The 13,606-nt window shown below is 33.9% G+C and overlaps 1 protein-coding gene across 1 annotated transcript in view; it reads right to left on the bottom strand.

Annotated features, from left to right (window-relative positions):
• The window catches only part of TMTC2 (transmembrane O-mannosyltransferase targeting cadherins 2), a 405,001-nt gene that overhangs the window by 127,249 nt on the left and 264,146 nt on the right, over positions 1-13,606 (bottom strand). Inside the window, exon 8 of the mRNA XM_043561689.1 lies at positions 1,847-1,968. Within this exon, the coding sequence (XP_043417624.1) occupies positions 1,847-1,968 (122 nt within the window). The remainder of the gene's footprint in view (positions 1-1,846; positions 1,969-13,606) is intronic.

The following is a 13,606-nucleotide window of genomic DNA, read 5'->3' as shown; positions in this document are numbered from 1 at the left end:
AGGCTTGGGCTGTCAGCACAGAGCCCGACATAGGGTTCAAACTCACAAACGGTGAGATCGTGACCTGAATTGAAGTTGGATGCCTAACTCACTGAGACACCCAGCCGCCCCTGGTGGATTCTGTTCTGACAAATCAGTTGTAATACCTCTTTCTACTTTCTGACTTCCAAAAATCATCTTAAATTTCATCTCCCCATTTTGATTGTTCCTGTGAGGTTATTCCTTCTCAATATTTTATTCAGTATTACAAATATTTAGTATAATATTTAGAATTATTATTCTTTGTTTACCCACATGATCACATTTCTTTGTTCACATTCTTTTCGCAACGTAATCAGCAACTCCTTCTAGATTTAATTGTGTTCTTTTGAAGGACATCTTCAGTAATTTCTTCAGCAAGAGTTTCTAGTGGCCTGGTTTTAATTTAATTTCTTGGCCTAGGAATTTCATGACCATGCAAGTAAAGCAAATTCAAAACTCAAAGCCAGACAAAAGGAGGACAGTAGTAAAAATTCATTCCTTCTCCATCTAAATCCCATGCTGAGATAGGCAAACCTTCATGCTGCTTCTTATAGCAGTATGCAAATTTACTCCAGATTATCCTTTCACAGAGGGTATGAATTTTCCTGCTTCATTTAGGTATCTAATCCCTGGCCATTCACTGGTCCAAAGCTTTGTCTCTTACTCCAGCAAGAATGAAAACAAACAAAAAGCCCTTTCCCTCCAGTTGCCACAACTGGTAAACTATACCAGATTAGCTACCAGATCAGCCAACGGTTTTACTGTTCTGGCATTCGGTTACCCCTCACTTCCTGCCCTTAGGAAATTCTCTCACTACTTTTTGAACTCAGCTGCGCATTGAGAGTTATCTGCTTTATTAAGGACACCTAGATATATTTTAGTGGGGTATTTTCTGGTACTTAGTCTGCCTGTACCATTTGAGTGTTTAGTCTACCATCTTCTGTAGAAAATAAAATGTTATTACTTTTAAATAATTATAAGCTACCTTTCTATGAATTCACTTAGAAATTACTTTCCTGACCATCTGTCCTATGCTTTTCTAGGAGTCATTTATTTTTATTAATATTGAAGAGAGAGTAGGTGATATAACTAAAACAACACAGACAATAGGTTGGGATAGGGATCAAAGGTTGGTCCGACTGCTTATTCTTAACTGGATAAGCTCAGAACATTTACTTACCTTGAACAATCCTCTACAGTGTACAATAAGATGTCAACATTACTTTGAAACACATGAAATTATGATTTTTATAAATCACAATGGTAGAATTCCAGCAATTTCTTATGCTTCAAACTAACACCACTTTCATGAGAATGTGGCCTCCGAGACTGCTTGTCACATAGTGGGTGGCCAAACGATGGCTCCACTTCTCTTCTGGAATGATTTCCAATTAGTAGAAATTCCAGGTGACACTAATTCACACACATGCAAAACATTACATAATGCTAGCTATTTGGAAAGAATCAGACTGAGTTCTACAGTGTAGCCAATGGGGGGCTAACAGTGGTTTGTAGAACATAATCTTCATACAAATATTGTTATTATGAGAAATCCATTATGTAATCCATATATGGGATTCACCATCTATATTTTTCCATTAAGTTACATCAAAGATCACGACATACCACATTTTAGCTATGGCAAACTCTACAGCCAAGCAAATACATTTGTCTATAGGTTCCATACAGAGTTCTAACTCAGTGTTACCATCACTACCTCCTAACAGTATGAGTCAATCAGCTAAGAACCAATACCTTAAACTCTACCTCAGTCTGCATGGAGAAAACCAGCTTCTAAAGGGTGAGGAAGGAAGATGTTACTTACTGTTAGAGCCAGCAGTTTCCCATAGGTCAGATGAGCAGGGATGTGGTCAGTCTTGGATCTCAATGATTCCATATACCAATGCTCTGCTTCAGGGAGTTTGCTTAATCGCATGTATGCTTCACCTGGGAAGAAAGTCATAAAGATCAACCTGAGGGCACAGCTTTCCAACAATGCAATAGTAGCACATCATCGTATTTATACTCTATGAAACTTCAGATGCTGTGGCAAGTACATTCACCCATTATCTCATTAGATTCCCCCAAAGTCACCATAATTTCCATTTCACATATATGAAAACTTGTATATGGAGAAATTAAGTGAAACGGTTAAATTCAAAACTTTAGTAACTAATAAAGCTTTGATTTTTTAACCTAATAACCTCGAACCCATAAGCATACACCCTTTGTCTTTTTCTTTTTCTTAAAGATAAGTTTGTTCTTTCTTATGTACAGTCAATTGTTCTGTTTTATTCACATTCATTTATTCCTTTAGAAATTCAAGCATTTATAGAATAACTACTAAGTAGAGAGAATCATGAGGACTTGGACAAAGAAGTTTAAGGTCCTTCCAAGATTTACAACATTGTTGAGAAAATAAGATCAGTAGAAGGAGTCAAAAATATTTTGGATTAAGTAGTGGTGCTAGATTTTTTTCACAAATTATTTGCATTTTATATTTTAATAAATAAATAAAATTTATGAGTATCACTTGCAAAATTCCATGAATATATGATAATTATTTAGCACACCCAGTACCATGTACAGAACTAGTGTAAAGAGTTTCAGCCATCAGTTATTACTTTCAAGTTAAGCAAATTTTACCTGCCAAAGAGCATTTCACTAACAGCCAAGCAAGAGAATGAAAACAAAAACAAAAACCCCGAAAACTGGAAGTAAAACCAAACGTGTATCAGTTCCTTACTTATTACCATCCCCCTCCTTTATTTGTTTACAGTATGGAAGAATTTTTACCTGATGGGAATATTATATTTTAAGCTGATCTGTATATTTAAGTATTATAGTTTTAATAAGCACTGCAAATATAGAAGCTATTCAATTTCTAAGACCAGGTAATAGACTGGTAACTGGAATTATTTTTCAGGCAGACCATTGGAGCTTAACTAATCAGAACTACGATAGCTTTTTCCATTTCAAGGCATAATCAGAGGCTTTTCCTTCCACACTGGCTATACCTCTTTGCTTCAAAGGAAGAACTAGCTTCCTTTTACTTTAATCATATTCCCTTTATATTAGCCCAGTGCTGTCAATACAAATATGTTTGAAGAATTGAATTAAGTCTCCTCACCTTTTGAGTTTCCTTTGCTCAGCTGGTTAGTAAAAAAATACTAGTGACAAATATGTAATATGAACAAAAATGTATATACCACTCACACACGTCTATGTGTTTCTGGTTCTCAGAATAGTTCTTAAACTATACTGTCATAAAAATGATAGTGGAAAATTTTTTCTTTTAATCTAAAACTTAAAATGTGTTTGCATTTAAGAAGAATTTAGTTAGATTAAATAGAATGCTCAGGGGGAATGCAAGAAATACTGAAGCAAAGACCAAAGACTGAAATTAAATAAACAAAATGCTCACCGTTATTAGCAGGAGGATTAAGCATAATTTTTTAATTTCACATTTCTATAATATTGTATTGTTATAATATCTCTATAAACATGAAACATTGTCAGACAGATTTATTTTTCTTTTTGTCATGTTGAGCTAACAAATGTTTCCCAGGAAAGCAAACAGTAAGTTTTTCTAGGGCAAGTGAACCATTTCTTCATACTAAAATGATACTAGATATGATTTATGTAATAGAAAGAATGTGACGATATCTAAATATTGCTAAGTTTAAAGCAATTAATGGCAAATTACATCCAAATATCTATATCTAAAGTGGATTCCAAACACAGTAGAAAACATACACTAACTTCAGAGTTGGAAGAAAAAGATGGGCCAGTATCTGTTTGGAAACAACCTGCACTTCTTTGGGTCTTCAAGGCCTCATAGGTCAGCTTTCAGAAACTGAACCATCATTGCCTTTAATATAACTTCTACTTTTCATTTATATAAAAAAAAAATTAACTAATGGGGCATCTGGGTGGCTCAGTCGGTCAAACGTCCAACTCTTGGTATAGTCTCAGGTCATGGTCTTGCAGTATCGTGAGTTTGAGCCCTGCGTCAGGCTCCAGGCTGACAGTGCAAGCCTGCTCGGGATTCTGTCTCTCTCCCTCTCTCTGCCCCTCCCCCACTCGTGCTGTCTTTCTCAAAATAAATAAAATTAAAAAAATAAAAAAGTAACTAAAATAAAAAATTCAGCTAATTTGTAGAATAGTAAACAGTGGGTTTTATGTTCAAAATAAAAAGAATGTGAGAGAACCCCAATTCCATAGCAATTTTGAGATGGAGATCTGTATTGCATTTAAGTTGTCTGAAAATCATTGCACAAAGTGTTCTATTTTTTCAAGTCATAAATCTATTACTAAAAGTTATTTTGCAATGAAATATTAACTTGCTAAATAATTAGTGGCTGGCCCATTTTCTTCAATAACTCACAAGTAATTTAATAATTTGAAAACCTGTGAGATGGAGAAATACAAAAGGGCTACAAGAAATATAATGTAATAATGCATCTTGGCAAGTATATGAAAAATGTAAATGACCAGCCTACTTAGGTACTACTCATTACCACTCAGAAAAACTTCATGCAACCTTTCACTGTATCTCAATAATAACACTGGCAACCATTTGTATTGAATATTTATTATGAATTAGAGTAGCAAGCCATAGAGGGCACATGTTTGACTTATGTACACTTACTCCTCTTATTCCATATCGCTGGGCATGTAGAATGTTTTCTCCCTTAGCCCCACGATGAGCCTTCACACATTACCCTCCTTCAACTGCTACCAACTAACTGTTCAGGTTAGGTTTGCAAGATGAAACAGAAGATTTTCAATCGCTGTATTAGTTGTTTATATATGCATCTCATTTTTTTTTTTATTAAGGAATATCTTTACCTAGATTTCACAGATGAGAACACTGAGAAGCAGAGCAGTAAATAAAACACACAAAACCATAAATGAGGAAAGTGGTAAGGCTGCATTTCAAACCCAGGACAACTTGACCTCAAAGCACACCGCTTTGACCTACTGGTAGTGAATAATCACAAACTTTTCAACTCTCCAGCTCAGGTGAAAATTATACTCTTTCTCACTCCTGGAAAATTGTTTTCTAGCTTTATGATACATTGGCCATCAAGATCATTTCACTTTGCCTGGGGCTTATCTACCGAATTAAGGGAATAAGGAAGAACAATAATAACCTATAGTTGACCTTTAAAAATGCTTCTGCTGCATATGTTATTCAGCTCTTAAGAGGGGAATATGTATCATACAAGATGCACTTCAGTACTATGGTTAATCTTAACACAAAAACAGCCTATAAAAATGGTAATAAAATCAAGATGTAAAACCTAAAATGCAAGAAAAAGATAATGGATGAATTTAAATGTATTTAAAAAGTGACTCAGTAAAGATGTGGGCAACAAACAATATACAGGCAAGTACTGGATATACCCCTGGCACTGACAACATAGGAACTTCACATTTCTCATGCTTAATTCATACTAGGAATTAGAATACTCATTTTATGGATGAGGAGGAAGGCTCAGGAATGGAAAGTGACTTGCACAAGTACAGTTAATAATCCTATTCTAAAGTTCGAATGGCTGTAAAGCTCATGCTTTTCTCTACTGCATCGAAATGCCTACCATATAAAGTTTATTATTTATCAAATACTTCCTAATGTCTTAATATATTATCTTTATACTTGTACATTATGCCTACATTGTAATTAACATCAGTCTCATTGTACAAATGAAGAGACTGTGGCTCACTGAGATTAGGCATCTTGTTCAATGTTTAAAATTGAGCAAATCCCAGATTCAGGATTCAGATTAGAATTCTCTCTGGCTCTTTCACCATACCATTCTGTTCAAACACTATAAAAAAGTAATTAGAGAGGGGATAAAATAACCGCAAAAAAAGTGCCATCAGTGGATTCAGTTTTGGGGGAGAATGAGATATATGTAATCCTTTAAGCTTCATTAAAATATTAAAATCATAAAAATTCCATGAAGGAAATGGCTACAAGACAAGAAAATTTTACATTCAATGAGGAAGGAAATGAAAATACTTGTTCAGGATAGGGTGGAGAGGGGAGGGTTAAGTTAAGCCATCTTCTCTGGTACTGTAATTCTTCTTAACTTACAATAATAGAAAAAAATGTTTATAGCACCCAGGAGGAAAGAAGCAATGATGACTATGTTTCCTTCTCATCTTGCAAAAAAAAAAAAAAATGAATAAATAAAATGGAGCCACTTTCATAAGAATGAGAAGATTTGCTGTGATGATGTAGTGGTCAGGTTCATCACCCAGATTTATTTCCGATTCACTCACAGACAAAAGGGATTTGGATGTCTCCAGGCTGGCTTCAAGCAGATATAAACCAGTTTCAGATGTAGAACAAATAGTGTCACTCTTCCTCCCTAAAAAGCCCTGGGTCTAAATAACGCAGGCAAAGGCTAACTCCTTAAAGGAAAGAATGCCGGATTATTGATGATGTAATAGCCCAGATCTCACTGATTCTCATGTTTCAAGTTACTGGACAGCTCTGGCTTGCAGATAAAGAATAGAATACGTAATGGGACACACTACCCATACTTGCTAGAGTTACCTTTTGTTTCTCCCGCCCTTGCTCAACGTATATAGCTATGTGAAGATTCAAAGCTTCCTTACGTTTTCTTTCCATTTTACTGAGATATAATTAACATATAACCCTGTGTAAGTTTAAGGTGTACAGCATAATGACTTGATTACATATACTGTGAAATGATGGCCACGAGTTCAGTTAACATTCATCATCTGACATAGATACATAAATTTTATAAAGAAAAACAATGTTTTTTTTTTTTTCCCTGTGATAAGAACTTTTAGGATCTGCTTGCTTAGCAACTTTCAAATATGCCATACAGATGCATTAACTATAGTCATCACGTTGTACATCATATTCCCAGAATTTATGTATCTCATACTGAAAGTCCGCACCTTTTGACTGCCTTCATCCAATTCTCACATCTCTGAATTCCCTATTTTAAAAACTAAAACAAAACAAAACAAAAAACCAACAACTTTGTGACCAGCTTTAACAAAAGTGATCACCCCTTACTCAACTTTTATAATAATTGAATTGTCAAATGTTTCCTTTTTTTATTCTCGAATACTCTCTTTCATACCAACTTAGGTTAAGCAACAGGATAATATAATGACGGTAAACATAAAGGTTAATGAGATATTCTTCATTTTTACCTTCATGGAACTTATAGTCAAGTGACAAATATATTTATGAGTATTTTCCAAAGTTTGATATTTAGGTGCACATGACACAAAACTTTTTAATACTTATCCTTTATTTAATCTGTGTTTAAAAATGTAATTTCAGGGGCGCCTGGGTGGCGCAGTCGGTTAAGCGTCCGACTTCAGCCAGGTCACGATCTCGCGGTCCGTGAGTTCGAGCCCCGCGTCAGGCTCTGGGCTGATGGCTCGGAGCCTGGAGCCTGTTTCCGATTCTGTGTCTCCCTCTCTCTCTGCCCCTCCCCCGTAAATGCTCTGTCTCTCTCTGTCCCAAAAATAAATAAAAACGTTGAAAAAAAAGAAAATAAATAAATAAATAAATAAATAAATAAATAAATAAATAAAAATGTAATTTCATATGGGCTCCTGGGTGGCTCAGTAGGTTAAGCATCTGACTCTTGATTTCACCTCAGGTCATGATCTCACAGTTTGTGGGTTCAAGCCCCACACTGGTCTCTGTGTTGACAGCACGGAGTCTGTTTGGGATTCTCTGTTTCCCTCTCTCCTTTTACCCCCTGCCCTGCTCGCCCTGTATCTCTCTCTCAAAATAGATAAACATTAAAAAAAAAAGTGTCATTTCATAGATATCACGGTATAGAAGGTAGAAAAATACCAAATAAATAATAATACAGACAGTGGCTGTGAGCAAAATCACAACAGAGGAATACAAATGAAGTGCAGAGCACACAGAATTATGCAAACCCAGCTATCATTTGAGGAAAAAGTTTTAGAGTTCTTTGTAAAACAAAAACTGCTCCACCAGCACACGGGGGAGAAAATCTAGTTTTGTAAAAGGCTCACAGCTTTAAAGAATGGGAACACTCGTATCGGCCGCACGGTCTTTCTAGCAGGCTTCCTGCTGCCAATCCAGTGAAATCATGTCATTGCCAATACTCCGAATTTTGGAATACTTTGCCTGAAGACCAGGCATTTAATTCCACACTAATTTCTAAGCTTTCCAAGTTTGAGGACTTGGCTGGTCACCAAGGTGATGATTCCATTTTAGGAAATTATTATTCTCCATGTAAGACATTAGATTTTTTGGGGTGTTTTTGATACTTAGTGTTATGTGCTGGTCACTTTTCCTTCAAGGGGCATTTTACCAATGTTCACATTTATTATGATGATTTCCTTTTTATGTTCTTTAATTAATGCCTCGAGGAATAATTTTGCCACATAATTTTAAAATAAAATAAATGCATTTTAATTAATTAACTGATTAATTTGGTTGTTTCATTTACCTGTTGAACTTACTTACATTTATGATGTAGCACTGAATTATGACGAGTTATATATATACCAAAACAGTAGCTAGATAGCTGTGTTTCTAATTATTACTTTGCCATTATATAGTTGCATGGTTGTGGACAAGTAAGTTTTTTGACAGGGACTGAGATTTATCACCTACAAAATGAGGGGCTAAAAATAAATAATTCCATAATTTCCAAAATGATACAGATAATCATTTGTGGATTCACCAATGTCTAGTATTTTATACACAGTCATTTCATAAACCTGTGACAATATCCTAGTTATATAGGAACTACCATATTCATGGATTTTCTAGATGATCTATTTAAGACTAACTACATCAAGACAAATCTGATTATTCCTTTTTAAAATGTTTAACATTTATATATTATCTAATGATAAACAGTATATCTGCTTATTATAAAGTCTTAAAGATCATAATTTTATTAGATCAAGTAAATTCCATCACTCATGGATAGTGGTAACATTTTGCTGTTTTTCCATAATTTATTTTAAATACTGAAAACAGGGGCACCTGGGTGGCTCAGATCATGATCTCATGACTCAAAACCTCGTGGGTTCGAGCCCTTCATCGGTCTCTATGCTGACAGCTCAGAGCCTGGAGCCTGCTTCAGATTCTGGGTCTCCCTCTCTCTCTGTCCCTCCCCTGCTTGTGCTCTGACTCTGTCTCTCTCTCAAAAATAAATAAACATTAAAAAAAAGTTAAAAATAAATACATACTGAAAATAAATCAGTTATATAATAAGTAAATTTTCTTGTTACTTTTAAGTATTTGAGTTCCTTCTAGTGTTTTACTATATTAAGCAAAAATACTATTTTTTCTAAAACTAAATTTTCTCATTTAAGATCAATATTCAGCTTTCTGTTTATTCAAATTTCTTTCCCAACTTTTTATGCAGGCACTGCACCTACTTCAGCAATTATCATCTTGTTTTGTAATTATCTTATTTATTTTCATATATCTGCTAATTAGACTACATACATAGCAGTGGAATTCCTGAACTGAAAGGCATTAGCAAATTTAATGTTGAGGATACGGAGAACCAAATTAGCCTACCAAAATACTGTACCAATTTCACTTCCACAAGTACTATATAAGGAGAGCAACTTTTCTAACCCCTCATCAAACTCAGATTCAAATACATTTTTTAAACGTACATTTGAAAAAAATGCTATTATTTCAATTTTCCTACTTTAATTCTTAATGAAAATTCACAGATTCCTACAAAATTTTTGCACAAATTTTTAACCGTGAATATTTTTTAGTTGCAGGTCATTGCTTGATGGTTTTAAGCCATTTTTCAATTAAGATATTTATCTTTCCTTTATAATATGCAAAAGATGGTCAAACTGTTTTTTCTTGTCAGACTACTTTAACTTTTATATATGCAAATTAAGTTGACTTTTCCTTTGTAGCTTTGTCACTGTCTTTTATGCATACAAAAATTCCTTATCATAGGGACATACATTCTCTTCTAATTATATAGTTTCATCATTAAAATGAGCTACTTATTCCATATGAAATACATCTACTATATGATGTGAGACACATGTCTAATTTTATTTTTTCCAAACATCATTTAATCAATTTTTCCTGATTTACCTTTTATAAGAACTCCCTTTCCTCACCAGTATTTAATTTCACATTTATTATCTGCATAAAGACATTACAAATTCTGATGTATGTATAGGCTCTTTCCATTCAGTCCTACTGATCTGTTTTTCAGTTCTTATACCAAAACAACACTGCTCTAACTACTGTAGGCTTTTCTAATATTTAATATTTGAGTACGGCATGCCTCACCCATTGTTTTTCTCTAAACCTTCTTGGCTCTATTTTCCAGATAAATTTTAAAGTCATTTTGTCAATTTTTTTATAAAATTCTTTCTGACATGTTTATTGCTATTGAAATATAATTTATGATTCAATTTAACAGGGAAATTTTTAGAAAACTGAGTTCCCCTATTCAAGATTAGTACTCAGTTCTTCATGTACTCAAGCCCCTTTCCTCTTTTTTATGTACTTATCTCACCAATATAATACTCCTGATCTCAAAATGGACTGTGAGATGTGTGGAGCCAGGCACAAAACCCTGTATTTTTCTGTCCTCTAACCCAAGTTCAGAAGCCTCTAGCTCCGAAGAGTCTTGATACATATCTGATAACTATTTGATCACAGTACGTATCAACATAGATTTAGATGTTCTATTTTTACCACGTATGTCACTGAAATTTTCAAGTAATTTATTTTTCTAGAATCTACATTCTGACACAACCATATGATATCAGGAGCCTATTATATCAAGAGTTTAATTTAACTTGCTGTGATTTTAATTCTCTCTTTTTACTTCACTCTGTTGGCATTAACATAGAAACCTTAGGGGGTCTGGCTTTTTACATTTATTTATATCCTAAACTTGCTGTATCTGTAGGCTGTGAATCTCTTATATTTCCATCCTAATCTTTTCCTCAGCCCGATCTTATCCTTGTAAAATAACACAGTCTAGTTGACCTAGATACATTAGTTCTGATTGGAAATGCTCGGTAGCTACTATACAGAGCAGGAAAAGATAAAGAAAAAAAAGTAAAATGATTACAGAAATTAGAAGCTATTTTGTATCTCACAACAGACTTTTTAACAATTCTTGCTGTTAAAAAGTTTCCTTGGTGTGGAGGGTTTAGAAGTAAAATGAAATACAAGTCTTAAATTAAGGAGGGTTATGAAAATGTTCAATATGTTAACGTTTCACCAAGTCCTATAGCATCAAACTTAAGAAGAAACCCGTAAGCCTGAAAGGGTAGTTTTAAAACAAAAGGAAGAAATGCACGGGGAAAAAAAACTGAATATGTATCTCATTAAGTAAAAAACTAATCATCAAGAAAGAGTTTAAACCTCAGAGCAAATTCAAAAGGCTCCTAATTTCTAGTGTAAGGTTATATACAGGAAACATCTGATGTGCCATCAAAATTTAACTTGGAAAAAAGCCAGGAACCTGTGTCAATATTTCTCTACATGCAACTAGTATCCTGGAGTTGTTCAGGCTAATCAATTCCTTTTATGTTTTCAAGGAAATAAATCACTAAAAATAATTAATAAATATTGGAGCCAGCCCTTTTAAATGCTCAGAATTTTCCAAAAAAAAAAAAACAGAAATTGAGACTGTGTGTATGTTCATGTGTATGTGGGACGAGGTGATGATTCTCTCCCCCAACGTAAATACTGTCCTCAAGAGAATTACAATGAAGTAAATAAAATGGCTTAATATAACTAAAATAATTAGGGAACACTAGATATATGAAAATAAGTACTAAATTGGGTTTTAAAAACCAAACTTTACACCAGAGAAAAGAAAAAAGAATAAATGTTATACTAACCTTTAAAGAATTAATGAAAATAATAGTATTCGAAGAAATAAGACTTGAATATTGCAGGAAGATGTCAGAAAGTATAATGAAAGAATTTTCAGTTTTATACATATCTTCTTGGGGATATATTTAATATGTATTCCTGGATCATGTAATATGTTTCTATAACATGTAATGAATAATTTAATTTATACTATAATTCTTATATGACTATTACTTGCTAAGACAGACCAGGTATTTAAAAATTAATCCTGTTTTTAATGAATACTTGAAAATAAGATTCTACAACAGTTCAAACACTCCATGCCCATAATTAACATTTTGGCAAAAATGACTTGCATTCTGGAAGAAAACTTTGCATGTTCTTTTTTAATCCCTTATTCAGTTTGAGTATTACAATAGCTTCTATCGGTGTAGATAAAATTAAAACCAAAAAACAACTCATTTTGGAAGTTAAATGAGATTTTTATGTAGAAAACTCTTTTCCTACTTATTAGGAAAAACAGATACAAATACATACACAGCAAAGTATATACAATTAGTAACATATTCTTTTATTTGTTTTTTTAATTTTATTTATTTTGGAGAGAGAGTAACAGAGCGTGTGTTGGCGGGGGGGTGGGGTGAAGGGCAGAGGGAGCGGGAGAGAGAGAGACAGAGAGAGAGAGAATCCCTAGCAGACCCCAACGCTGACCCTGGCTCGATCCCATGACCCTGGGATCAGGACCTGAATGAGACAAAACCAAGAGTCAGATGCTCAACCAACTGAGCCACTTGGGCACCCTGTTTATTTCTTTCTTAAGTAATCTCTACACCCAATGTGGGGCTCAAATTCATGACCCTGACATGCGGTCATGCACTCTTATGACTGAGCCAGTCAAGCACCCCAAGTAATGTGTTTCATTTTTACCTTTATCTATATTACTGAACTATTATAAATGTATGCAATGTATAGTTTCCTTGACATTGATTTTTGAAGTTTTATCCATTAGAACAATATTTTCTTCTTACTCATGATTATATTCATTTCATCTCAATGTTACCAAAATTGACATCTGTTAAGAAAGCAAATTTTGAAATCTTGTTAATTTCGCAGTATCACATAACATTACCTCAATTTTTTCAAGAATAATCCAATCCATATTTACTACTGAGTAAAAGATTCACTTCCTGAATATTGCCCAATAAAAGGGTAAAACATGATTTTTTTCAAGCAGAAAGAGTGAAACTCTGGAAATCAGAGAACAAGGATATAATTAGGTATTAATTTGAGTATATTCATTTCCTTATAACTCAATTCAAAAATAAACTTTTTGTACTTCAATCTTTTCCTTTACCACTACCCTGGCAAAAGTATGAATTAATGTAACAGGTGGGCTCATGTGGTTTTAATAGCAATGAAATATAATCAACTGTCTCATATCGTATTTCCAGGAAAGCAAGTGACATCTAGACCAAGCATGATTCTTAGCAACCCTACTATTGGCATGAAAGTATTCAAACTCCCCATAGGGACCATATATCTTCTGGTCCGGGGTTTAATTGAAACTTTAAACAAAATATATTACCTATTTAATGCAGCTGAACTAGATGCTGGCCTCTGTAGTGTATAGACTAACGCCTGGCAAATGAATGTCTGTAACTATAGTACATAAAGTGGAATTTGTACCAAGAGTGAACGGTAAAAAAGAAGAAAATTAAA

The sequence above is a fragment of the Prionailurus bengalensis genome, chromosome B4 (assembly GCF_016509475.1).
Source record: "Prionailurus bengalensis isolate Pbe53 chromosome B4, Fcat_Pben_1.1_paternal_pri, whole genome shotgun sequence".
In the NCBI taxonomy this organism is placed as follows: Eukaryota; Metazoa; Chordata; class Mammalia; order Carnivora; family Felidae; genus Prionailurus; species Prionailurus bengalensis.
The sequence above is the reverse complement of the archived record's forward strand: the minus strand, read 5'-3'. Positions and strand labels throughout refer to the sequence as shown.